At 43.6% G+C, this 27967-nt stretch overlaps 1 protein-coding gene across 1 annotated transcript in view; it reads left to right on the forward strand.

The window, feature by feature from the left end:
* The window catches only part of rftn1b (raftlin, lipid raft linker 1b), a gene marked incomplete at both ends in the record, with an annotated part of 81644 nt that overhangs the window by 18138 nt on the left and 35539 nt on the right, over window positions 1–27967 (forward strand). Inside the window, 3 exons of the mRNA XM_079228007.1 lie at window positions 14342–14519; window positions 23475–23583; window positions 27468–27945. Of these exons, the coding sequence (XP_079084133.1) occupies window positions 14342–14519; window positions 23475–23583; window positions 27468–27945 (765 nt within the window). The remainder of the gene's footprint in view (window positions 1–14341; window positions 14520–23474; window positions 23584–27467; window positions 27946–27967) is intronic.

The following is a 27967-nucleotide window of genomic DNA, read 5'->3' on the forward strand; positions in this document are numbered from 1 at the left end:
GCTGAAGACGCAGCAGTGGAGCCGTCGTGGGCTTTGATCAACAACCTGCTCATTTACCACAGCTTGTCTCTCAAGCGGCGTCTCCAGGCAACTGAGGGCTGTCAGCGGAGGAGGTGGCGCCGAGCGGACAAAACGCACTCTGGAGGCCTTCTGTCAGCCTGGAGACCAGCGATAGAGGCACCATTTAATCCCTGAGAGAGAGAGAGAGAGAGAGAGAGAGAGAGAGAGAGAATGAAAGAAAGCAAGCTACGGACCCTTTTTACTTTCTATATATAAACCCTTTTACTGCCCGAACAAATTACAGGTAGTTTTCCGCTATCAAGATGTCCGGCGCCTTTTCATTTAGCCGTGAGCCTTGACAATGCAGTGTTCCAGTCATTTAGCGACGGGAACAGCAGATGCATTTGGCTTGCTTTTCTCCCCATCTCCAGTGAAAGCTTCCGCCGGAGTTCTGGACACAGATTGGGAGATGCATATGTATTTAGAAATTTGCACAGGAAGTCTAAATGCTCTGTCTAGACAAAGAGGAAGCAATTGCATTAGCATTTAGCCGGCCATCCAGCCTTATTTGTTTTTCTCTTTATTTACCCAGAAAAGCTCTGCTGTGTACTTTTATCCAGCATTGCCCTTCACACTCGCTCAGTTACAGACATTAAGGCCTTGTAGCTGCCCAGTACAACCACAGTCTGGTGCCAGTCAGCAGCTCCATCTGAGCAGTTGGCTGTTAAGCGCCTTGCTCAAGGGCATCTTAACGGGAGTTGTTGAAGGAGCAAAGAACCGTGTCTCATTCGCTTCCCGCGTCCAGATTTCCCTCGCTCCTCTGGTCACGAGTTTGCTTTTTGAATTTTTGCCTCGGGGCAGATGCTCCACCAATTTTCTAGTTCCCATTTTCATCCTTTGGTGCACATCACCCTAATAGTAAGCTGGCAATGTTAATGTACATGTTGTCAACATCCCAAACAGCAGAAGTGGGGTTTTGGAACAAACTTCAGTCAAAAAAAAAGTACATCCAGTTCAGTATGAAGCACTTCAGTGTGTTCATTAGAGCAATAAGTCGTTAATCTCAATATATACCCACAACTTAATTTTCATTCTGGCAATGATTTTCTGAAATACCGTCTGACTGATGTGAAAATCAACACCACTCTGAAAGACGACACTTTTTTTTTTTAATTGAACGTTCACAGTTGAACCCGCTTAATTAAAGCGCTTCATGGCCGTGGGATTCGACCCCTGGCAGCCGCTCAATCCTACAATATAAGCGCAGCAAGTGTCATCATGTCCGCTCGCAGCATCTGGGAGGTGAACAGGAGCAGACTGTTCGGCTCTCCATGCAGGTGTGATGCCATCGGGCTGAGTGTTACTGTGTGAATTTGTGGTGGGAGAGAGCGCAGGAGGTGTGAATGGAACAGATAGAGAGTGTGCGTCTACAGTCTGTGTGTGTGTGTGTGTGTGTGTGTGTGTGTGTGTGTGTGTGTGTGTGTGTGTGTGTGTGTGCAAGACGTTGTGCTCTATAATAAGATATAGTTTCATTTGAAAAGACTGAAAAAACTCAAACAGTATTTGCTTCTCTACGTGTGAGCTGAAGCAAGAGAGAGATTGAGTGAGTGATTAAGGAAGATGTACAAAAGAAACTGAGTGAACACCAGGAGGCAACAGCTAGTACTTAAACCTGCATTCTCTCTATTGGCCATCAGGGGGTTGTATAAAGGAAGTATATAAGAAGATGACTTTAATTCTTACTTGATTTATTCCCTCAGTAAACATTGTAAACATGAGTTTATGGTCTCAATCTCTAGTTTCAAGTCTTCTTCAATACAACATGATAGACCATAAACAAGGGTATGCTTTAGAGCGGGGCTACCTTGTGATTGACAGGTCGCCTACCACAGCGTTGGCCGGTCTGGGAGTTTGTTTTCGTCTTTGAACTTCACCACTTTCACAGTTGGTTTTTTTAGTTCATGAAAGTAAGTTGTAACATTTTGATCGCGTTATTCAGCGTTTGGTAGCTCCACCCTCTCGTGTCACTTCTGGTTTCAATGAAAACAAGACAGAGGCGGCAAAAATGCCAAACTCAAGGCTTCAAAACCTAAAGAACAAAAAAAAAAAACACTGCACAGTGTTTCATAAGAGAAAGGACTTCACAACTATGTTGAAAGTTATCACAGCGACAGTCTTATCTTCCGTTGCAAAGATAGGGAGGTAAACAGTAGAAATACAGTTACACCATTAGCTTTTTTTAATTTTTGCATAAGGATTTCTGTTGGAACATGAGTGAGTGAGTGAGTGAGTGAGTGAGTCTACACAGGAGGTTTGGGTGTTTCAGTCTTCTGTCTGAAGCGTGTCCGGCGGAACAGATTCTATTTTAATCAATCCAGCTGTCTACAGAGGCTGCTTGACGGCTCCGGTTTCACTCCTGTTATACGCATGCAACTTATAGCATATTTCAACATAAATGTCCGTTAAGTCCATCATTTGATACAGGTTTGATTTTAAATGAGTTTTCCTGGTTAACAGGTAGCATCTGTGAGCTGCAATTTTTCGCTACCCCGACAACATAAACAGAAGAATATATATGATTATACTGGATGTTTTATTTAAAACACTGCCGGTGATCACAGAGAGAGCAGAATGGGGGAGAGAACAGAGGTTTATTCAGCTTTGTATCATATGTTGTCATGCACGTGTTGCCCATTGAAAGAGGAGGAAGGATTGAAAGCAAGTTGTGCCACAGTAACCGTCAAAGTGTTTCAACGTGGACAGAGATCTTTGTAAAAACCCTATGGATCTCTCTCTCCGTTTCACACTTAAACAGCTTTGTCAGATTTAGCCGGCTTAGTGTGGATGAAGACTGAGGGACCAAACAAGCAACTAAGCAAGCAAATAAATACGTGCGTTGTGTGTGTGTGTGTGTGTGTGTGTGTGTGTGTGTGTGTGTGTGTGTGTGTGTGTGTGTGTGTGTGTGTGTGTGTGTGTGTGCGTGTGTGTGTGTGTGTGTGTGTGTGTGTGTGTGTGTGTAAATCAGGGAACGAATGAGAAAGCGAGTGAATAAGTGAGTGAGTGAATACAACTGCAGTCATTAGGTGGATGTGGCAAGTGCAAGTGTGTGAATGTGTAATTACCATATAAGTCAAAGGGAATGAAGTGAATACAGTACATGTGTGTGTGTGTGTGTGTGTGTGTACGTGTGTGCGTGAGAGAGAGAGAGAGAGAGAGAGAGAGATTGATTGAGAGTGAGAGAAAAGGAAAGCGAGGGAGGGAGGCACCAATAAACCCAGTGACTTTCCCAGTGACTCATTAGGTGGGTAATTAAGGCACAAAGCTTCGGCCCTAGGGCTCCACCGAGCTGCACTCTGAGCCCGACTGCTAATGACGCCGCCCTGGACCTCAGAGAGATGGAGGGAGGGAGAGAGAGAAACAAAGATATACGCAGAGAGACATAGCTTAGTCCGCACAGTAGGTGCCCCGACTGCTCCTCACACAGAGACTTGAAAAGACGGAGGGGTCGATACGGTTCACACCCTGCTGGGAAATAATGGACAGTAAACTCAACTAAAGAATACAGTTGAGTAGCCTCACCTTTGTAACTTATAAACAAGAGTAAATTCTATAAATGCAAGCTACTTGTTGCATTTAAATACCGACGTTACGTCATGTGGCGTCAAGTGAAGCTAATGCGAAAGTGCCTTAAACTGCTGATGGTGCCTGCTATGGTTGTATAGAAGTATATGTTTCTTGTGCTAACGCTGCATTCTCTCTACTGACCACCAATGGGGTACTCCTCTGGTTGTATAAGTATATGATTCATGTCTTACTGCTGCATTCTCTCTAATGACCACCAGGGGGTGACTCTCTGGTTGTATATAAGTATACAAGAAAATGACTACTTATCTCTTGATTTACTACCTCAGTAAACATTGTAAACATGAGTTTATGGTCTCAATCTCTAGTTTCAAGTCTTCTTCAATAACAGTGTGATAAATTATTATTGTGCGTAAATTATGGTCCAATTGGAGTAAAATATACCTTAAAGCAGGGTGTGCTTTAGGGCGGGCTACCTTGTGAGTGACAGGTTGCTACCACGCCGTTGTTTGGTCTGGGAGTAAAATGTTAGCATGCTAACGTGATAAAATAAGAATATAAAGTTAAACCTGCTCAACAACACACATTAGCATTGTTGTTGGGAGCGCATTCGCGTGCTGATCACCGTACCCAAGCACAGCCTCACAGAGACACTAGCAGGACTGCCGACTCGTCATCGCATTAACACTGCATGTACAGATTGGGAAGTATGTTTTGCAGGATAAAAGTCTGATGACTTCATGGCACAAGATACACTATATTGTTTAGTAACAAGAACTGAATAACCTATTGAAAATGGCCAATGTTTGACCAGCTGGGGATTTTTTTCTTCATATCTTGTCCTAGCTTGCTCCACTGTCTTGACACTGAGGAGAAGAGCTGGCAGTAAAATACAGAAAATAGACTCTCACATGTAGAGGCAGAAAAAGAGGTTAAGAGCAGGAGAGACCCTTCAAAGATGTTGCTCTCCTCCACACAGTGCAGGGAATAAATGGAGGGGGCTTTGTTGGGGTGGTGCTGGTGGTGGTGGGGGGGGGGGGGGGGGTGGTAGCAGAAAGCAGCAGTGGTAAAAGCAAGACGGAGAGAGGAGGAGAGTTGAATAGGAAGGGGCAGATTCCCTGCAGAGAGCAGAGTCAAAAAAATAGGCTAAATGTGCTGAAGAGCCAAGCAGAGAAGCTTCCCCCTCCGGTGGCAAAGGGGTGAGAGAAACCGGAGTTGAGGGAGAGTAGAGAAAAAATAAAGGCGGTGGCGGCGGGGAGGACAGAGGAGTTACTGGCATTTCCATTTTGAGCCTGCGTGAAGGCTAATGACTCAAGGCGGGCTGCTGAGACCCGAGCGAGGGTTCTGCAGGTGGTCCTCACAAGAGTGGGGAGCTCCTGAGGAGACCAAGGCCATTTTAATTGGACACTGAATAACGATATGACTGCTTCACAGAGAGAATAGTCGGGTGGTGCTTTCAGTTCCAAAAGGCCAATTACAGCATATTCATGTTGCATTGCTTATATCAAGACTTTATGAAGGTGCACAGGTTTATATGGGAAACGTAGTTTGTGGCATTGCAGAAATTTTTGCTTTGGGAATGAAAACAATTAGAGGCAGATTAAGATTATAAATAGCCTTCACCCAGGGGTGATTTTTTTTTCCTGTGTTGTTTGTACCTAGATACAGATCAGACAGGGACGTCTGCCACAGCATTATTCAACAAAACAGACCAGTCACAACTGTCACGTGTTCATGTGCTATATGTATGTAGGTAAGCGTGTATAAATGAGGTCGTATGAGGTTTTGAGTCAAATTTCCTTGGAAAAGGGACAATAAATAATCTATAATCTATCTGCCTCACTATCTGCATAAGCATTGGGAAGTACATATACGTGCACAAGCACCCAAGTGACCAAATGCGCAATGCAATGTTTACTGCAGTGAATAGAAGTATTAAAGATGAATAAATCAATTATTATAGTAAAAATGTGCAATGTTACAAAAAGTGACAGTGGAGTATCACCTGACTCTGCAATTTCCCTCAGTCTTCCAGCACAGCTTTTTTTGGTTTAACCGCCTCAACTGAACTGCGTTGGTTCACCCTCATCGCCCTCATTTCCAGCTGTAGAAGGCAGATATTTTCATCCAAGCAGCGCTAATAAAACCCGCTGGAAGCTACAGACTGAGAGACAAAGTTAACAGTAGCTGAAAAAATCTGATATTTCCTTTAGGAGTTGGGAGAGACCAAAAACAGAACAACACCTCCGAGCCCTTCCAGCGGATTAATGAAAAATGCTCCCTCCAGAGGGTCGGACTCATTCTTGCTTCTGTACAGCCACGTGCATTTTAACACCCATCTTAGTGTACTCATCCACCATGCTCATTAACAGCAGAATCTCAGCATGTAGAACTTAATCACATCGTGTGAATGAGCCATATCCATCACTTCATCTGTTCTCTGCTCCGTTTCCTCATTCTACAACAATAGAATCTCGTCAATAGTCTCTTTTTGCTCAGTTTTGGCCTCCACCAACTCTACTGAGTGAAGCATCTAGCAGCTAAAGAGCCAGGTATTTGTCTATGTCCACCAGCTAATTTCTAACTGCTGTTTGGTGCTGAGCAGATGAGTGAGTATAGTGTGGAAGCGATGAAATCAGTCCCCTCCTGTAGCCTAAAGGGAAGTAAAAACAGTTAAGTTGTGCGCTAAAAAAAGCAAAACAAGAGCTGAGGTAAGCCGCAGCGTCATTGGTTAATGCTCAGTGGGTTTATTACTAAAATCAACCCCTTTCACATACAAGCAGCCCTGTAATCTATTGTGAAAATATAAATAATGATCGTAAATACATTGATGCGTAAGTGCAGGACTTGGCTATGCTCGTTTCATCCGCGCGTTGGTACTGAGAGTCGTGTTGCGTCATATCAGAAATAAATCCCTCCCGTCTCCAGTGGCACGGCAGCATTTTCCTCAACTTCTTTTCATCAGAGAGAAAATAAAAACACTCCGTCCTCTAAGATGCTGTGCGCCATTATGAACACGTCAGCTGCTAATTGAGCCATTATTATTAGCAGAAACAAACAATTCTCTAATCACGATAAGACGAGGCAATATCTCCCGAATGAGAGATGCGGTGGATACGAGCAGCAGGATCAGAAATCAGCTACAGCGGGCGGATAATATATGCCGGGCTATTTTCTCCCCGATGCAAATGCGGTCGAACCATTTCTCCCAGAGGCGGTGCATGGTGCGCGTGTGTGCAGAGCCCCGGCGCTCCAATCTTTCAGCTTATTAATTTCATATTTACTCATTTATTTTTAAATTTGTTGAGTGATGGAAATGCGGCAGGCTGGAGCTCAGAGGTGCTTACATGGCAGATGGGTTTAAAAGGGGGAAGTGAGCCAGTGTCAGAGGCAAGATTTCAATTCAAAGTTGAGTTTTCTTTTTTTCTTCTCTCTTTTATTATTCATGGGAAGATAGAATTATCAACTGAAAGTTGACCGAGCATACATGGCGTTCTACTGTGCGTCTTGTTCAACACAAACGCTACACTTTGAGCTCAAATGTCCTGATCAAAGGCACACCGACGACGTCCTTTGAGTAAAAAATTAGTCCAATGTATGTTTTTTTCTAAGCCTTTTGAAGGATCTAAACGGGCAGCTTTACCATAGCAAAGCCTCTATTTACGCCATGCATCTCAGACCAGCTAGCTATCCAAGAGTAAATGCAACCAAGGAGGCGTTGGGAGGCGTTCAGATTGCTTAATGTTGAAATGGTCTTTCTTGGCAGTGTGCCACTCACTGGTGCACGTGACAACTTGCAGGCAAGACCAGGCAATTAAGTGTGGCCTATCCAGATTTAAGGTACTTGAATTAATTTATACTGAGCCACTTCCTGTGTCTTGGGGCAGATCAAGTAGCTGTCTGATATTTGTATCTATATCTATCGATATATAAGACAATGAAGCTAGTTCGTTGACACAGTCTGCGAAACCCTGCTCAACTTTTTGAGCGCTGTGGAGGACAATCAAATGAGGGCCGGGCACCCATTCGTAGTATTTGACTTTGAAATATGAACTCTGGATTTCCACTGTTTCCACACAACGATGATGTAACTAAAAAGAGAGCCAGTTGAACTCAAGGCAATGTGAAAAAAACTTGATGGAAATATGACGTTTCTGTTTGTTTCGTGTTGCAATATAAGTAATGTGTGGAGAGAGGAGGAGACATGTGGGTGTATTCAGCGGAGTGGACGTTGAAGTCACTTGTTTATTTTGCGTCATCAGTTATTCACTTTGTCGCATTGTGCTTTCATCAATACAAACAACTTTTCCACCTAGGCCGAGTTTAAAAAACCTATTTCTGGTATTTCAAGATTTTCTTTTTAAATTTGCATCATGTCCACTCAGGTTTTTCTATGCACAGATACATAAACAAATGCACCAAGAGTCAGTTGTTGAATGTTTTAGCACAATTTACCAAGAAATTAAAATAAACATTTCTCCTCCTTTTCCTTCTTCTCTTCCCTCTTCTGTATCTCCTTGTTCTCTTCCTTCTCCAAGTACGTCTCCTCCCCAGCTTTCTTATTCTTCTATCATTTTCTCCATCTCCTGCTCTATATGAGTATGAAATGTTTTGGATTGTGTTCAGACGTAAGACACATTTAATCCTCTGCTAAATCCTAGCGATGAGTCAGTGAAATATGCATGTGCGCAAGGTCAGCGTCAGAGAAACAAACTGAACGGTGTTTATTATTTACTCTGCTCTCAGATGAACTCTCTCATGAATGCATATTCAAACTGTATGTTTACATCCTCACTCTGAACTGAAGGCAGACAAGACTTGTTCCCACACACTCCTTCAATCCTCTCTTTTTGAACACACACAACCATGACCTCTCACTAATAAACTCCACCCCTAACCCAAAACTAATGCAGGACTTTTACCCAGGAGACCGCTGTTCGTGTCCCGTGTGAAACCAGAGGTAAACATTTTCTTTCTTCTTTAATGAAATGTTGTTATGCTGGTTACGTGACGTTAGATAAGACAGTTCGCAAAGGGCGGTTGTTGTTTATTTCCGGTTATTACGATATCATTTTAACAGAAACTATGATTTTTTCTCGAGATTATTTTTGCAAGCGTGATACGAGGCCGATTGTAAAAGTCCACAGCAACATATTCTGTGGTTTGCAGAAACATATGCAAACCATTTTCTGGCAACTTTCCCTTTTTAATTGTGTTGTTTGTTTTTTAAATAAATTACCTTATTCTTCTTCGTCATCCATTTCTTCTCTCTCCTTTTATTTTGGGCTTTTCTCAACCACAGTCTTATTTAAATCTTTTCACATTTTCGCAAATGATTGATCAAATGGTTCAATCTGATCGTTGTTCGGAATATCTGAGCAGAGCTTGAGCTAGAAGCCGCTCTTGAGCTTTTTGATCCTATCTCATCCTCTTCATCAGCAGATGGTTTGCTCAGTTGGCATGGGTTCGTACCCCTTCGAGGGGCCGTTCACTTGCGCCCTCAAAGACAACGTAGAGGCGTGGTTCAGGAGCAAGAGCGTCGCAATCGTTCTTGGCGGCTACACCCCGAGATTCATATATTTAAACTTTTGGAACGGCGCAGCGCACACTGTGTCACATGTCATGTGACGAGGAGACAACAGACAAAGCAAGCAGTAGAGTGACTGTGTGGGTTTTACAGTCCTGGAAATGAATTTATCTTGTTTTTTTTATCTTGTTTGGCTTCGTTAGTGAGGCTTTCTGGTAAATAACCGCAACTTCATCATCTTAGTCATTGCACTGCGTAGATTTTGGTTGCTTGGTAACGTCAGGAGACATTAGCCTAAGCACCTTGGATAAAAGGATGACAGAGGCCCGGCTGGTTTTTAGCCGCACCACGTGAAAGGCTCCTAAAAGCTGAGAGTTACTGTTGGTCTTGTGTGTTTGGTTATGTGATGTGATCCAAAACTTGTGGCAAGCGGTCAAGAATGAATCTTAACCCTCAGTGTAAATGCTGACATGATAGATAAATAAAGACAAAACACACAGGTTAAAGTGGAAAGGTCGACAGCACAAGTCATCTGTGGGAGCTGTGTTATTGATACTCAATACAGCATTAAGGTTTTCGGACCCCTGACCCATCACCCAACATGATCAGTAAGCAAGTGATCTTTCCACTAGCCTGAAGACTTTACATATCCACGCAGACGTACAAACACACACACACACACACACACACACACACACACACACACACACACACACACACTTGTGTTTCCTCGTCTGCATGTAATGCCAGTGTCTGTTTGACGGCTCTGCGCTAACACAGTTTTCCAGAAAAACCAATTTGTTGGTTGTCAGCCAGAAGGCCCCTTTTTTTCTCATTATTTGTCAAGAAGCGATTTGTTTCTGTGAGTTTAAGGCCCCTCTGTGTTGATATGAGAGAGAGAATGTTCTTCCAGGGTAAACAAAAAGACTGAGTGGAGTAATTGGCTGCCAGTTTGCCATGTAAGGTTTACAGATTGCCTGTGTGATCGACCACAGACTCCTTCAAAGGCCTAAATCTTCGCAGTATGAGACATCAACACTGACACGTGCGTACAGCGGTTATACGGCAGCTAATTTGCTTTCATCCACACAAACAAAGAGATTCTCCTTGGATAACATGATTTTGGGGCATCGTAGACGTCCTTTTTACGGCACGAGATTCAGTGAAACTTCTCACTGGGACACACTTTGCTCTGGGGACAGCAGGATAAATAAAATGTGCGCTGATAAATAAATGTAGAGCCTGTGTATTTAAAGGCCTCTGGATGAGATTATTAGCAGCTCACACAGCGATTAAAGCCAACTTAAGAAGTCGCCGGCGGCTGTGTTCCCACTGCCTAATTGAAACCATTCCTTATTTACTCATCTCAACTAAGGGGATCGGAGAGCAAGCAGAGACGGTTTCCTTTTTCACTTAATATCCACCGCCCTGTGAACCGTGCACGCACGCAATAGCGTCCCTCTGGGGAGAGGACAGGGTGTTCACGTCGCATCAAAATGAAGGGGGGAGGAAGGATGGGGGAGAGAAACAAAATCACAGAAGGATTAATTCCATTTCTAAAGGAGAGCCAGCGGTGGAGAAAGGAGGGAGGAGGAGCAGAAGGTGGAGTGGGGGTTTGCGATGGCGGCCTATTTCTTTTTGTTAATTCCTCCACGCCTTTTAACTTCCCAAGCTCCTGCATAGTAGGACAGAGTGTGATTGAGAAATTTGGAGGAGTATTTTTAGCCAAAGCACTGGCTTGCCCTCAGGGGACAGCATATGCTTTTTTATTTATTTTTCTCCTCCCTCTTCCTCCTCTCATGCTTCTTTCGTGGTTTCACAATGGACCTATGGATTTGTGCCCAGGAGGAAAAGGCAGGATCCAAACTGAATCAGCTCCCTCTACCTACATCACAGGAGCTGCCTCCTGATTGGCGCTACCAGGCTTGTTCCAGAAATCCCTTTTTTGTTTGAATCCGCCCTGTATTGCAGTCCCAACAATGTAGTGTGGCACGCTGAAGGCACGCCGCATCATCGTGTTACACAACCTGCATGAAGTGGTCTAACGATGACACACATACTGTTTTGTGGACTGACGTTTTGAAGACTCGATTTTGGTGTCTTGGCTGTCGCCATCTTGGGGTTTTTTTGCAACTAGAGAATGGAAGTGATCATATTAGGACTGCGGAGGATTGACAGATGCCAATCACAGTAGCCCCACCCTAAAGCATACCATGCTTCATGGTCTATTTAATGCTACATGGACCATAATTTACTAAATGAACATCGTGCTGTATTGAAGATTTGAAACTAGAGATTGAGACCATAAAGTCATTTTTACAATGTTTAATGAGGTAATGAATCAAGAGAGAAGTAGAGTCATTTTCTCATAGACTTCTTTTTGCAACCAGAGGAGTCGCTCCCTGATGGCCAGTAGAGAGAATACAAGTTTAAGATCTTGCATCTTTTGGCCGCATCTCCTTATCTCTGTTTATTCTTGAATTAGAGTAATTAAGTGTTGGATTAGTGAAATTGTGTATCTCAAGCTGATACATTTCTACCTTGCATGGATGCATCTGTGCCCAGGGTTTTGCATTGGTTTATCTACACATGCATGTTAACATTGAAAGCATTGGACCAAAAACACATCTAAAATATCATATATGTTAATATAGTGGACTCAACGGGAACGCAACATTCTCTGTCTGATGTTGGCTTCCAGCAGCCTGTAAGTGATGTGCATATAATTATGCTTCCAAGATAGCAAATTCTAATTCATATCGCACATCCACAATCATACCAAGTGCATGTCCAATAAAACCCTTTGATGGCTTCTTTGATAAATAATGTATGAAATGCCACTGCGAATGTAAAGACACGCAGAACAATCGACAATGGAAAAGCATGTTGAATTACACATTAGCAGCACTTTATGTGCAGTTAAATAAATCACTCACTGTGATATTAGGAACAACAGATCCCAAACGTTAGCGTCACAGCGACGCGGGCGCTCCTCAGCTTTTGTGCAGATGTTGTGCAGAGCTGCTTCGCACACATTAACAAGACTCAACATCAAACAAACACTCGGCATGTGTGAGAGCGTGCGGTTTGGTGTCAGGAGTTTAAATGTGGGATGACTGACCGACTGACCGCAATTTGGTCCCCGATGCCCCGGTGTTTGCATGGTGGGAAAAAGTTCACCATGTGTGTGATATGAAAACCGTTTATTTATACAAGATAATTATTCCACATTTATTTAATATTTCCAATAAGGGAAAGAAAGCGGGAGTCCTGACCAATTACAGTTTACGGGCTTTCAAATATTGATTAATCTGTATACAAATAAACCTTAAAAAGGGCTTTTCCAGTCTTGTCATACACACTACTGCTATTATGTGGGAGTCTTGTTAGCGTTGCTGACTCCACCTGAAACCAAACACACAAAGCCGGGCTGGCATCGTCTCACCAGTCCCTCTCTCTGCCCTCCCATTGAACTCCTGTACTTTGACTTTTCCCATGGATCTGAACGTTTCTTTCTGTATAGTCTCATTGACTCTAATTAGCCATAGCGGAATTTCCCTCATCTTGTGACAGCTTGTACAGACGACCAGACCTCCCCTCCCTCCCACCTCTCCTCTCCCTGGTCTCTCGTTTTGCATCCAGCTCTTTGTGTTGGCGCTCTCCCACACGCCCCAGCTGTTTGGCCTGCAGTAAATGTCGCCTCGTACGGCACACTGCTGGGATCCCAGCCGTCATGCATCCGGGGCCAAGAGTTGTCTCGATCATGGTCTCTCAAGCTTTCCCTCTCTTCCTCTACGTTTTTTTACCTCTCTTCCTCCATCTTTCCTGTTCGTCCTCATCTCCTTCCCTCCATCACACTCTCCTTTTTTTAGGCTAATTGCTCCCATTCCTGACCTCTGAACCGCTTCCCCCTTTCCGCACTCATTACCATACATCCTGATTGGCTGATGTTGCCTAACAGAAGTTGCATGTGGCTTGTTGTAACACAGCGTGGTTGCGCCCCGAAACAGGAAGTCACCAGCGGCGGTCTGCTGCAGGTTTTTGTCCCTCAGGGAAGTGTGAGGAAGGCGGCTAGGAGGAAATAATGCTGAGAAATAGCTCTGCGCAGCAGCTTCATACCCAACTTTTTTTTTTTTAAACAGCTGGCCACTCACTGATTGCAGCTATTTAATGTCAGGCCCCTGTCCGCTGTTCGTGGACAGTTAAGTTGAGCTGAGAGGGAATCAAAGTAAGTGTCAAATTTTAAAGAGCTTTTGTAATACAAAGCCTAAGCAATCAGCTTTGATTGGATTTTCAGCTACTCTTATTAACTCCCAGATTGATGGGATAGAGCGAAAAGCGTGATACTAATTGTCAAAACAAACTGAGATTGACTCTGAAAATCAGTGTTGGTATCTGATTTACAAATCTTCACGTGGTGAGTTATTATAATTTTTTTGGGTTGCTCAGCTCTGTTGTGCTGTCGGGCACATTTCTACATTAATAAAATCCTCTCACATAAATCAAAAAGAGCTAACTGCTGTGAAAAAAGACTGTGATTTACATAATTTGCATAGTGTGATAGAAATAGTCCAGATACGAAGAACTGCAGGAGAACAACTATATTCTTTCCTTTGATCAGTTTACTTTAGAATCACCTGAAACTATTCACACTGGATGTTTCTTCGCTGAGCTGCAAGAAGACTGGAACAACAACTAAATCGATGCTAATTCCTTCTCACCGCCATTTTTTTAAAGGTCAACAGGGAAGAAAACACAAATTCAGACACTGGATTAAAGGGCCGAAGGATATTCATAGGCAAAGAGGCAGTGAGGTCAGTGGAGAGAGAAGAAGAGCGGGATCAGGTGATGAAAGTCTGAGGGCAGCTGATGGACAGGTGGGGAACGAGCAGGTCTGGAAAGGTCCACGTAAAGGACGGGGGTCGAGGGAGGTTTGAGGATAAAGGGGAAGAAAAGCCAACAGGACGAAGGGACATTATGACTCGCGAATGAAAAATAAATCGCATTTTGAACATGCGCAGTGACCGTCACCATGACTGACAGTCAAAGAACAAGAAAACTCAAACAGAAATCCCAAGTCGCAGCCCTGCAGGAAACTTTCTACAGAAGACCGAATGCAAAAATGACAGAGCTGGTGCTGTGTCCAAATAAATTCAACAAAAATGAATTTGTGTCATTCGATGTACAAATAGTTTTGTCTCACACATTGCCTCCCTGTTCGCTGTCTCTCAGGTGGGACGTCCACGCTGCGTCTCTCGTCGGTGCGGGAGCTGCCCGGCCAGCTGCAGGAGCTCTACCAGCAGGGCTTTGTTCTGGCGTCCGTTCACCCGTTCATCCACCCATGTGGTCCGGAGTCCAACAGCCCACAGCACCAGCTCTACCGGGCCATCCTGATCCGACTCAACGACGGGTAAGAGACACATGAGAGGGATTTCTTTGACCATTAATTGTATAATTATATAATAAGGGTCAAAGGGACCGAACCTTAAGTTTCTACCCAGCCTAAGCTAATGGACGATTTAGTGGTTAAAGGTTTCCAGTGAAATAATGTGAAACTGAATACCCTTCCGCTCATCTCTTTACCAACGGTGGCCTTCAGTTAACTCTCTGAAGAGGACAAGCTCCCCGAGTAGATATAACAACGGTGGGGGGCTGGGCCTGAGGAAATCATCTTGCAGGGGCCTCAGACCTCTATGCTACACCCCTGAGAATAAGACCTTTTTCATTACACAATAATGCCGCCATTACAGTCACTTAAGAACATAGCTTGAGATCGCTAATGCACCTCAATTGGTGTCATTACGCAGAAAAACACTTAATGGGAATCAGATTTTGCTTTATCTTCATGCATGTGTTCCATGGTATATAAATGGTGTTGGGAAGTGACATTGAGGTTTATATAATGTCCATAGCTACATTTGATGCTTCAGAACTATTTTTCTATGTTAGTAATGTGGGATGCATGCAAGCAGAAAGATTTCAATGATGGGGTTGGTTTTGCATTTCTTATCAGACGTACAACCTTTCAGTAGCTTCAGTATCGACACCAGAGCATCACAGCATCTGTTTGTGGCTCAGCAAGCTGTCCTGTGGGCAGCCGAATTTGGACAGGAGTCAGCAACAATCTCAATCCTCCACCTCCGGCCCTTTCGATGCTCTGGCCAAAACCGGCTGCATGGCCCAAAGTCACCGCCGCCCCCTACACATGCCCTCCAGCCCTTTGGTCCGAACCCCTCAGGGAGCAGCTCCAATGGTGGCTGAAGGGCATGTGGGCGGAGTGATGGACGGTAGAGGGCGGAGACGGCTTTTAGTCTGGTCAGAATCCTTCTCATAAAAAAGCTTTGGCGAAAACCCCCGCTTGGTTTTGAATGGGCCCCAGGGTTCATGAAACCCGATCATCTTATTCAAGACCATGTACTGTAGAGTCAGTTCAAGTAAAAACATGACAATCAAAAAGATTGAAGCTACGAGAAAAGTTTTTGTTTTTCTTCCCTGGCAGCCGTGACATGCGGACTGGCAGTCTGGCTCTGAAGTCCAGCAAACGTCCAGACATTAATGAGCTTCCCACAGTGACTCTTGTTGCATGCAGTGTGTCGCTTCATGTGAATGCACGACACTGTTCAGCATAAATCTCATCACTCGCTGCTGCTCTCGAGCAGAATCCGCCACAGACTCCTGACGGCTTCAAACGCAACCCCAAACGCTGACAAACCATTTCTGTAATTTCCTCACTGCTGAGCATAAACACAACACCTCTGCTACTAATCTACGTTGACATTTCAGTCATTTAGCTAACGCTCTCACCCACAGCGACAGCACAATAACTGCAGAAAAACCAATACGCTGATATTAGAAGCAACCAAGAGTAAGGAGTGTAATAATCAGAGCCGCTGTGCCCCGACAGTTTTGCTGCAACCACAGACTGATCATGGAGGAAGAAAAAACTAACAAAATAAAAACTAAAGACACTTTTTTTTGGAAAACATAATTAATAGAGCATCATGGAAGCAATTCAGAAGAGAGAAGGAAGATGACCGGGGGGATATGGTGAAAAGGATGTATATATAAAATTAGAACTTCTTTAATCCTCATGGGAGAGCTAGATAGCTACAGAACATGTAGGGAGTCAATGAAGAAGACAACATGATAAAAGTAAGGCAAGGCAAGTTTATTTGTATAGCACATTTCAACAACAAGGCGATTCAAAGTGCTTCACATAAAAGCATTAAAAGCATCAAAACATAATGCAGAAGATAACAAGATTTAAAAACAATTAAGAACATTCATTTTAAAACATTAAAAAACAGTAAAAAAGCAAAAAATAGAATACAAGTTGCAGTGCAGATTAAGAACTAAAATGCAGCAGTGAGATGCAGGAATTGATTAATATCCTTGAATCTGGTTCAATTAAAGGCAGCAGCAAACAGAACAGTCTTCAATCTGGATTTAAAGGAGCTGAGGGTCTCAGCAGACCTGCAGCTTTCAGGGACCTTGTTCCAGATATGTGGAGCAGAAAAGCTGAACGCTGCTTCTCCATGTTTAGTTCTGACTCTTGGAACAGAAAGTAGACGCGTCCCAGACGACCTGAGGGGTCGGGATGGTTCATAAGGTAGCAGCAGATCACAAACGTATTTATTGTGATCATCGTCAAAAGCCACCAAGATTGCTAGAAGTAGATATGACCCAAAAGTCAAACACAAATTCAGCTTTGTTGTTAAAATTGGGAAAAATATGACGCAACAATTGCTGAATTAATCCCAAATTGACCTAGTATATGAACATGAATGGATTTAAACTGCTAAATGTTTTATCATTTTAGCTGTGCACGTAACAGAATGTTAAGCTCAGTAATTGGATGTTTTCCTACTGAAAAACTTGTCCTTACTTTTTAAATAAAAAAATGAAATACTTTATAACTCAGTAACTCATCTTTAATACTGTTGATTCAACCAAGAGGGTTTCAAGCCCGCCCAAGTCTTGGAACATACCACTGTCTGTGATACTTTTGGAACCTACGACAATAACTCAAAATGCCGATAAAGAAAAGAAACTTTAAGGCACATATTGTGGGGTGAAAACATGGCACCCAGCCACATTTTAGAAGGTCATATAGTTAAAATGCACGGCGGCTTATCTGCCCTCCCTTCCTGCAGATTGTGGCCATTAGTAATCCCCTCCCATGCTGTTGTGTAAAACACCTCAGGTTCACTTTCTGCATGTCCAGACATTCAGTCCAGCAGCTCTTCACCGCTACAAAACTGGACAACAAGAATATTGTGTCTATATGAAAAGGTTATAGCTGAATGGACTGCATTTCTCTTTTTGAAAATGAAGAAAGTAGACATGTTTGCCTTCCTCTGGAGAAAAGAAAAGAAAAAACACCATGGGGAGGGGAAGAAAAATAAATTCACAGCTGGAATGTGAAGAAGTAGAAAGAGGAAGACCGGAGGAGGCTGAATGGGATTTTTTTTTAAAGGAGAGAGACAGATATTGAGTGAAAAGGGCAGAGGAGTCTGCCATCCTTTGATGGCCCCGTACGAAAGTGAGGCCCAAGCTTTATTTCCAGCGTCTGTCACCGTGGAGACAGCTGATCAAGTCAGCAGCAACCCAGGGGAATCCAAACCTCCAGCGGGGGAAAGTGAGAGAGGAGGAATAAGAGAAACCCCAAAAAGCAGAGCATCTCTTCTCCAGTTTCCTTTCGCTGTCAGACCCAGAACCCCCTCCCCTCTCAAAAAGAAGAAGAAGAAGACAGGGAAGGGAAGGGGAGGAGGAGGAGGAGGAGGAGGAGGAGGAGGAGGAGGAGGAGGAGGAATGGGGGAATACAGTGAATGGGATTGAAAAAGCATGACAGCGAGCAGCCATTCATCCGTCGCTCCAAAAACGAACAGCTTTTCTTTTTGTTCACGACTGCACTGCCAATAAAGCAAAAGTCAAGGTGGAGGAGCTGCCTGGCGTACAGCAGCTGTATAAGCGTCTTTATTTAGCATGCACAGTATGTCTGAGGACACAATCCCGGTCAGGACTCTACAGTATTAGCCCCAGTGTGAAAGGCTCAGCCAACACTTTACACGGGCGGAGGTGATGCTGCAGGAACCCATAGCTCAACCAGGGAGTACACAAAGGTTGTGTGCGCACAGCGCCGTGTCATCTGTAGATGTTCGACACTGTCACCTAAATGGCATGTCTGGTTAAGTGGCTCATAACTTTAGAAACCTTAAAAGGCAATTTGTCACCAGCAGTAACCCGAAACCCGCCCCCCTTGATACAAGCTGCTACGGGGAAATAAGGTGAAAAGAAAACCTGCAATGCAGACAGAATGGATTGGACCGTTTGGAAATTTAAAATGTCAACTGTCAAATTTTCCAGTGTTCAATTTGATTGCGATGGAATAGGGTTACAGTTCAGCAGGCAATGTCTGATGGGATATATTCATCATTATTGGGTAATTACAAGGAGCTCCGGCGTGCTCAGAGAGAGAGAGAGAGAGAGGTGGGTTGAGAGGGTGGAGAGGAGGAAAAATAAAGAGGTACCTACAAAAAGAAAAAAAAACATTAGAGGGGATTTGCTCCGGTGAAATTATTCACAAATGCGTGAACATGTGACATTAGGAGAAGTATGCTCTGTTATTAAAGCCTCCACATCGGCAGAGCGCTAAACATGGGTTCAGTTGCTCCCTCACTGTGTCGTCATAGCGATAGATGAGCGGTGGGTGATGGAGGTCTGATGCAGAAAGAAGTGAATGAACCCCCCTCACATTCTCTGACTTTGGGGTGATAATGGTTTCGGTAGCGTGCAAAAAGCTTTTGCTGGACAGTAATTGCCATTCGACTCCCCTCAAGCTATTTTCTCAAACAAGTGGCATTTAACTATAAAGCAAAGATCTACGACAATGTGATGTGTCAGCGGGTCAGATTGACATCTCAGAAATACGCAGAGTAAAAAGATAATTTCACATTTAAGCTTTAAGCTGCCATTTGCTATTTCGAAGAGAAACCCCATCTCTGTCAAGGTTTTCATATTTGTGAGAGATATTATAATTTACATAAACTATAAATATTATGAATGAACTATACAAAAACAGTTCAATTAAATAAACAATGTCTTATTTTCTTGATGATATGCATGCTGATGTATGTCAAGTCTCTATTTGATCATGTGACTATAGACTTTATACAGAATGCACTGGGTCACGCCGTCTGTACACCTGTGTGTCCTTCGCATATCTCAAGAGCCTTTGATCGGATCTACTTCACACTTGGACGATATGTTGCCTAGGGAACCTTGGACATGCACGCTCAATATTAATAAACTTTGAATAAACGTGCAAACAGCGGTGGGGCGGGGCTTCAGGTCTCTGCAGTCGAGTGTGTCGTCCACAGAACATCGCAAATTATTTAGGTCTCATTTAAATTACCCAACATTTGAACCTTTATCTTTCCAAACTGTGTTAATTGTGCTTAAGCGATGCTAGCTGGCTCATGGTGTCCAGAGGATGCAGCCTACTGACTTCCTCACTCACGCCACCATGAGGCTGACATTTTGGGGATTTTGATTGGAATAACTTTTCCAACTATTGCATGGATTGCTGTTAAATTGCTGAAGCTATTCAAGGTCCCCAGAGGATAAATCTAGACCCACCAGCAGGTCAAAGTTCACAACATCTAAGAGGTGGATTGGCACAAAACTTCGTACAGACATTCACAATTCCCCCGACTTCACCATCCGGTCAAAATGTTACTTTGTTCAATACTTTGGTTTACGATCAAATGTTTTGCTTTCAAATCTTACGTTAATGAAGTCCTTATGTTTGTGGCTAGAGTCTAACTCTAAACTTTGTTTCAGTACAATCAATGGTAGTTGGAAAGCGTGGCAATAGTGACTATAGCTTAGCAAACAAATGAGAGAAAACTCCATTTACCGAAACGCCAAATAAATTAGCACTTATTGCCGCAAATGGAGCCAATCGATAATTAAAAAAGAAAATGAAATCCAGTTCAGTGCAGGTTTGATTCAATTTGAAACAAAGAAAGACTAAACTGGTTGTAGATGGGGATATTTTTCCAGTTTGGAAAACAATAAAATGTCAACACAATGCCTTTTCATACCCCAGTGAACAGCGCGTAATTGGAAACCGCACATTTACAAATGGTGTGGCCACTACACTGCAAAAAAACAAATCCCAAAGCATGCCATTAACAGGTAATTCGCAATTAGTAACCGTGTGAATGTTCGTCTCCGGTGGGAGTGATTAGCCCGACGCAAGATGTTGTGCGGCGAAACAAAGCGCGTGACCCATCTGCGGGGCGGACCAGGGGCAGGGAGGAGGGGGTTCAGTTGGTGTGTTCGTCCAGGAGGGGGTGCTCCGGGTAGGCGAGCGAGCGGGCGTTTGACACCCGTCTAACCACACGAGACCTCGGAGGCTTGACAGCCGGGGCTGCACGCTGCATGAAAAACTCATGGCGTCACACAGAGAAGATGGACTGCAGGTGATCCAGCTGCTATTTTTAACCTGAGGCCTCCCTCCAGAACCGAGTGCACCTTTCTCTCTCTCTCTCTCTCTCTCTCTCTCTCTCTCTCTCTCTCTCTCTCTCTCTCTCTCTCTCTCTGTCCCTCGCTCTCCCTCTCCGACGCTCTGCCTGAAGAAGCTCCTTCCCATTCAGAGTTGTGCTCCAAAATGAGTCATTCACCGCTTGAAAGAAAGCGACACCTCCTCACCGCAACGCATTTCAGAAGCACTGAATACTTTTTTTTATTTTCTTGATAGATTCTCAAATGATGAATTCCTCTCCAAAATAATTTATATCACTATGAAAAAAAAAATACCTCACCGGCACCGGAAGACTTCTCAATACAGTACAGCAAAAACATGTTATGTAAGGTCTATAGTGTATAAAGAGTATAATGATTTAGAATGTGAGGAAGGAAGTACAGCAAACGGTTTGCACTTAACTACACTGCACTGCTGTCTGTCTGCATCTTCCTTTCCTTCCCTGAAGTTGCGCCTGGAGCGCCGAGCTGGTTGGTTGTGATGTATGTCGCAACCCCGCGGGGGATACATCCACCTTTTTTTGACAGCGCCACCAGGCTTCTGCCATCGCGCCTTTGGATGCTGTGGGAAAAAACCGAGAGGCGCGTCTCGGCTCGTCGTAATGAATGTTTCACAGAGCGTGTGAAGTTCGTACTTAACGAGTCAGCCGGCCCAGTTTCTGCTCCTCTGTGTGCTGCGACAGCGATGTAGACGCAAAGCGACGGGTGTCAGTGACAGTGGAGTGGAAGTGTGGTGTTTAGTTTTTTGTTGTGTTTTTTTTGGGGGGGAGGGAGGTGGATGGATGACATAAGCGAGGGCCATTGGATGTGCCGTGGAGTCTAACAGAAAGACTTAGGCTGGCAGACAGAGTGATAACGCTGTGATTTTCAAAACTGTGTGACTCTGATTCAATTGGGAAAAATACAAGAGTACCTTTGCTCCTACGAGCCTGTGAAGATTCAGGTTAGCAGCATTTATACAAACAGTAAAAGGACATGTGAAGGGAAATATAGGTTCCTTTTGACAGCGTAGAAAAGAAACAGCAGGTGAGGCTCAAAAGCAAACGCTTGGAGAATATAAAGAAGAGTATATTGCGCTCGGGTTCCCTGAGAATATGGAAGGAGAGGCTTGTATACCAGCCCTGGAAAACTTTACAGGGGCACTCCTCAACCTCAAAGTGAATTTACTAGTCACGGGTAGTATAATGTGGAAAAAGTTGTATAATGTCTTCTGTAGCTCTGGAAGGAGCTTTGTTACAAAAGTTATCTCATCTCGCTCTTGGAGACGACACATTTTTTTCCACAGTAAGCCTCGATGACAAACTGTGTTTTACCAGGCAAGGAGGGCCCGAAAAAGAGGCTATTAAGCTTCATTATGGGAAGTGAAGGATCCAGTGTTTTTGAAAAGGAATGGTTCAAATCTGTGACTTTTTGTCGCCGTCTTTTACAAAGTCCCTAACTTTATGTAAGTTTATTACTAAATAGCTGCCGTGCCCCTTTGATTTGCTTTTTATTTTCATGAAAACAACTATAGCATAAGATAAAAGGACAAATAGTTACACTTTCAGTCAAATCAGATCGTAGAAATAGTTGTTTTCTCTTCCATTTGGCATTTATGTAGTGTTCTGTAATTATTTTTACATTATTGCTTATTATTTAGTCAGATTTTTGTGTCTTGTGCATATTTACACTGTATCGTTTTAGTATTTAAACATATTTTACTTGTTATTCTATTTATGTCCATATTTTTACTTTAATAACATTTTGCTGTTTTATCATAATCACTTTATTCAGTTTTTGTTTTTTACTTCTGATTTTTTCTTGACTTAATAGTCTCTTTATCTCTCCATTTTCGTCCTGTCAGTTATTTTTTAAAGCACTTTGAAATGCATTTGATTAGATTGAAAGGTGCTATATAAATAATACTTGACTGATTGATTGACATCTTCTTTGTTTACATACAATAATACAAATGAAAAGAGGGAAATGAGGCCTTTAACTACATCTTGGGCAGTTACTAGACAGCAACTATGCATATTTGCCATAAAATATTCCTTAAAACCATTGATTTTCCCAAATGTTATTTATAATTGATACATTAAACAGCTCAATCTGCATGGGGGCGGGGAGGCGGAGCTGACAGAAAAACGACCCGTGACACACACGGTGACATGTATGTGCACTCAGAGGGAGCCTTTGCGTGGACCGGGAGGCTCTAACACACTAACCAGTATGCACGCATGCATCTTTCACCCTCCTACACAACATGTCCGTGTAAAGCCAGAGCCCTCGCAGCGTGCTTACACACACACACACGCACACGCACACGCACATACTGTATATGTACAAAGACTCTGGAGCACGCGGAGGAAGAAGGGCTTCTTCCCCTTTGTCAACAGGATGAGAAGCAGGGAGATGGAAGCCGGGGCATTACTCTCCTCAGGGCTGGCTCTGGGATTTCCTCCAAAGGACAGAATAGGAAAATGCAACACCATATAAATAGATTCTCCCCGCTCACAGATACGGCCTCAGCGGGGAGGAATGAAGGCACCGCAAGAGCAATAATAACGTTAACAAAGCCTATTGATGCAGTGTAATTTGTTGATGGGGAGGGGGTATTTTTGTATCACAGATTTAATGGCGGGGCCTATACTAGCACCCTGTTTGAGGATGTCTTATGGCTGTAATTGTGTTGTAAAAATTAGCTTGCTTGTGAATGTTGGTTTGCATTTGTGTGAACGCATGGGTGCCCTTATGTGTCATGTTGCCCAGCATGCTGGCTGGCCGGCTGAGGGGCTGACACTCATTGTCCTTTCTCCCCCCACTGTGGCGCCTGCAGGGTGGAAAGGAGCCAGTCGGTCTGCCCATCGTACAAACTGCAGCTGGAAGAGTGTCTGACAGCCGAGCAGGTGCCCACCCCAGAGCTCATCCAGGGCTACGTCAAGAAGGTAGGGCTGCTTTACAAATGCCAAACTAAGGGGGTTTTGTCAGATTGTGCCCAGCTGGAAGGAGCGATGCAGGAAGAAAGGGAGGGAGCGAGAGATAGGGAGGTCTGACTGGAGAGGAATGGTAGTGGCTTTCGTTGGCTGATCAAATATTGAGTCGGAGATCCAAAGCAGGCACAAATCCAGACTAGAAACCCAGTCTGCAATCAAAACTCAAACTACTCTCCTCAGCACGCCGTCCTGTCTGGACATAATGTCTGTGTGTTTACGGATGTGTTTTCATGGCTGAAACTGCTTGCAAGCACGCCGCTGTCAGGCTGAAGGCATTCCACCGCTGCCTGTCACAGAATGCTTAGAGGCAGGTGCCAGTGAATTACACGATGTTAGAGGAGCGACAATAAAAAAAGTTTTTTTTTTCTCTTTTTTGACATAATTGCTACTTCAAAAGATAACAAAGAAAACACAGGGTGACACGTGTGTATTTCAGGAGTTGTCAGGTATGAATTAGTGGGAACTTTACAACTATGATTGTGGTGCAACGCGACTAAATTATGAGCCACTTCGACAGGCTTCAGCTGATAAGACAGTTGTGCCGTGCTGCAGTTTATCCAGAGTCCAATTCAGGCAGCATGTATGTAATATAATAAAAGCTGTGTTTCCTTAATGGGTCAAGGCTAATGCATATTGCACACCCTATAGCTTAACATTTCTGTCTTTCCCATCGAGAGATGAAAGCGGCGAACAGGAGCAAGAATCACATCCACTGATCTGATCATGAATATTGGCTCTGGAGCGGATGTCACCGTTACGACTGCGCTGCTGTGGAAATGGCACTTCAGATGATACATATATTCAAACACACCCTCCTCTCCTGTGAGCAGGTTATGCCGCGTCATCATGATTCAACCTCCCCCTCGTCTGCTTAATCTGTATATTACCGAGCGTCATGTCGGCCTTTGAAGCCTCGCTCGTGAACCTTTCTGTACATTTTGCCCTTCGATTAGTCATGCAACCACAGTCCTGTAGGACCTCATTACTGTTGGTTATCATTTTAATCTACTGAGCTGCTACAGGCTTGCTGGAGGAGAAGGAGGCCACGCTAGAAATCTATTAAAAAAGGGAAGTGGACATGGATGAGTGGTGGAGGAGTGAGCGGAGAAGTTCATTCCCTTCAGACTCTCTGTTTCCTTCTGGGTTTTTTTCTATCTTCATCTTCTTTTTTCTGTCCTCTCCTCTCATTTGCTTTCTCTTCCTCGGTGTCTCAATCTCTGTCGTTATCCCTCTGCCTCTCTTTCCGTCATCTCTCAGCCCCGCTCAATCTCTCTCTCCACGGTTTTTCATCTTGACCTTCAGACACCTCCTCCTGGTGCCACTTTAATAACTTACGGGGGAAATGGGAAATGTGGTCTCAAGTCAAAATTGAAATGAGTTTTTCCTCTGCAGGCTGTTGATATTCTGGTGGCAGAATAAGGGAAGCTGCTTCCAGACTATTTTTTATCAAGTTTGCGCTCGGCATCATTTCGGTTAATGAAGAGAAATGATGCGATGCAAAGTTTCCTTTGTGACCTCGAAACCTCATTTTCTTGACATGAGGTGGTTCCATCGAAGACCGTGCTGTCTGTTCACTTAGATTAAGAAGTTAAGAAGAATGAATGTTTTTTGATTTTACCCTGTAAATACCCCATGTATTTTGTATTATAGTAGTGTGACATTTCAAAAGGCTGCAACTAAAAATGATTCTCATATTCAATTAACCACCAATTGTTTCCGTTTAGCATCTTTAAGTTTATTTTAAATGTCCCTACCCCTAACCCTAACCTGTATCATCTTGTTCCACCTTTCAATTCATGCTTTATAAGGAAAATCATCGACTGTACATGAGAAGTCGACATACTGTGACGTTTGGTTTGTGAATTTCCGTTTTGAAGTGTAGAGTTGGGATTTTAACCTTTGCCATCTTGTCTTTTTGGAACCAGAAGTGACACGAGAGGGTGGAGCAAAGTGCCACTGAGACAAATAAGACATGTTTAGGCTTTAAGTTGTAAATGAAAACACAGACAACACCAAGAGCGGAGAACACTGTGGTAGTGACCTGTCAATCACAAGGTAGCCCCGCCCTAAAGCATACCCTGCGGAAGGTCTATTTGACTCTAAATGGACCATAATCTATTAAATGAACATCATGCTGTATTGAAGACTTGAAACTAGAGATTGAGACCATAAACTCATGTTGACAATGTTTACTGAGGGAATAAATCAAGAGATAAGTAGAGTAAATTTCTCATAGACTTCTATACAAACAGAGGAGTCGCCCCCTGATGGCCATTAGAAAGAATCCAGCTTTAAAGAAGTTACATGCTGGCTTCAGTTTACGGACCCGGAGTTTGCCAACTGAGGGAAACTCGCAAACTCAAGACAAAATTATGTTATGCCTGCATCAGTAAATTACTTCAAAGACAGATCAATTATCAAAATGATTGTCCATTAATTTAGTTTGGACACCTAATCAATGAATGTAATCAGATTATTATATCTATCCAGCTAGTTATTTACTCTTTTTCATTGAATTCTTCTGAAATATGGATATGTGCCACATATCTAATCTGAATGGTTCTACTTAGTCAAACACAGAATTTGATCAAATTATAATGATAATGGTGCTAAAAATAAATTAAATCATTATAGCACACTGTTCGAATCTACTTTGCAATCAACTGCACCAACATTGAACAGTCAAAGCCATTCATCTCTCTCTCTCTCTCTCTGTCTCTCTCCCTCTCTCTCTCCCCCCTCTCTTTCTCTCTCTGACTGCCTGCATTACCGTTAAATGAGATACAACAGTTCCCTTTTATCTCAGCAATTCCATTTCAACATATTGGTATGGGGAATATAATGTGGAAGCAGCCAGAGAGCGTTCAGTGATATAACAATATGGCTGGAAACAATGTGACTGTTTTCCAATTTAATTTCATAGTGAATAACCTGCGATTTTATTTGATTTCTATTCTCTTCCCTCACTGTGGCTCCAGATAGAGACGGGCACCGCCTTTTCTGGGGGAGGTTGAGGGGGATGATGGAGGGGTGCAGAAATGGAAAATGGCATCATTAACATTCTCTGACAGTTAAAGTTTCTATTTTGCTGCGTGGCAGAATCCCAATATTGACAAAAAATGCCAGATGACAAAAAGACAGAAAAAGACAGTGGAGCGCTGGATTTGTGATGCGGCCCGTGCCTGTCTGGGGTTGCGGTCGCTCCAATCTAATCAACAACTGAGTGATTGGACAAGCTGCTGGGATGAAGAGAGAAAGAAAGGGTGAAGAAAAAACAAAACACCAAACAGATGCAGGGGACTTCATGCAGATTATTGCGGGGAAAACAATTCTGTTTCAAGATAATTGATCTCAAAGTCATTCTAAAAGTTTGGTTTCAGTTTGAGATCTCTTGGGAAATAACTTGTTCTTTATGTTCTGCTTCATAGGTTGGTTTAATTTTGCATCCTGGATTTACAATTTAGGCATATTGCTGATTTTCCAAACCTTCGAGTGCAACAGCAGAAGCTTCACATAACAAGAGTCTGAGGCTACAACTGCAATTATTACTTTCATGATCGATTAGTCTGCCGATCAGATTATTCATCGATTCATTGTTTACTCTGTATGTTGTAGCAACAGTCCAAAACAAAGCTAATCAAAATACTATCATAATTGATTCATATTTGATAAACATTTCATCAATTTCATCAATCATCAAAATAGTCTGTCAGCCGACTAATTGTTTTGACTAAAGTCAAAGTCAGTGAATGCAAAGTAGCAACATTGACATCACTTATATTTGTAGCATTTATCTTTATCATTCTAACTTTTTTTTGTTTTTCTCCTCCAAACAGCAGATCCAGGATGCTGCTGACCAGGGCGTGATGTTCGTGGGATTTGTCCAGGAGCCCTACGGGGCCCCGTGCACCAGGATCCGACAACCAGACACCCCCTCCCTCTCCCTGCACTCTAGCCCCAGCTCTGTGCTCGGTTCTCTGGGCAGCTGCAGCCCCTCGAACCCCTCGAGCCCCAAAAACCATGCAGCACCAAGAGCTCAAGCGGACGCAGTGGACAAAGACGGGAACGAGGAGGCTTCCTGCGAGGCCGGGGGAGGAGCACCGAGTGGGGAGAAGAGTCACAGTGGGAACACTGGGAACCATTCAGTGGAGGGCAGTCAGGCCGGAGTCTCGCCCGTGGCGTCTCCAACACCGGAGGGAGATCTGGAGCACAGTGAGGAGCTGACGGAGGAGGTGACGGAGGAGGAGTCGCCGTGTCACAACAACAACAAAGACGCAAATGAGAGGCCGAGATACCGCCTGCGGAGGGGCGACGGTGAGTGGTCGCTATGGTTACC

The sequence above is a fragment of the Taurulus bubalis genome (genome assembly GCF_910589615.1).
Source record: "Taurulus bubalis genome assembly, chromosome: 12".
Classification (NCBI taxonomy): Eukaryota; Metazoa; Chordata; class Actinopteri; order Perciformes; family Cottidae; genus Taurulus; species Taurulus bubalis.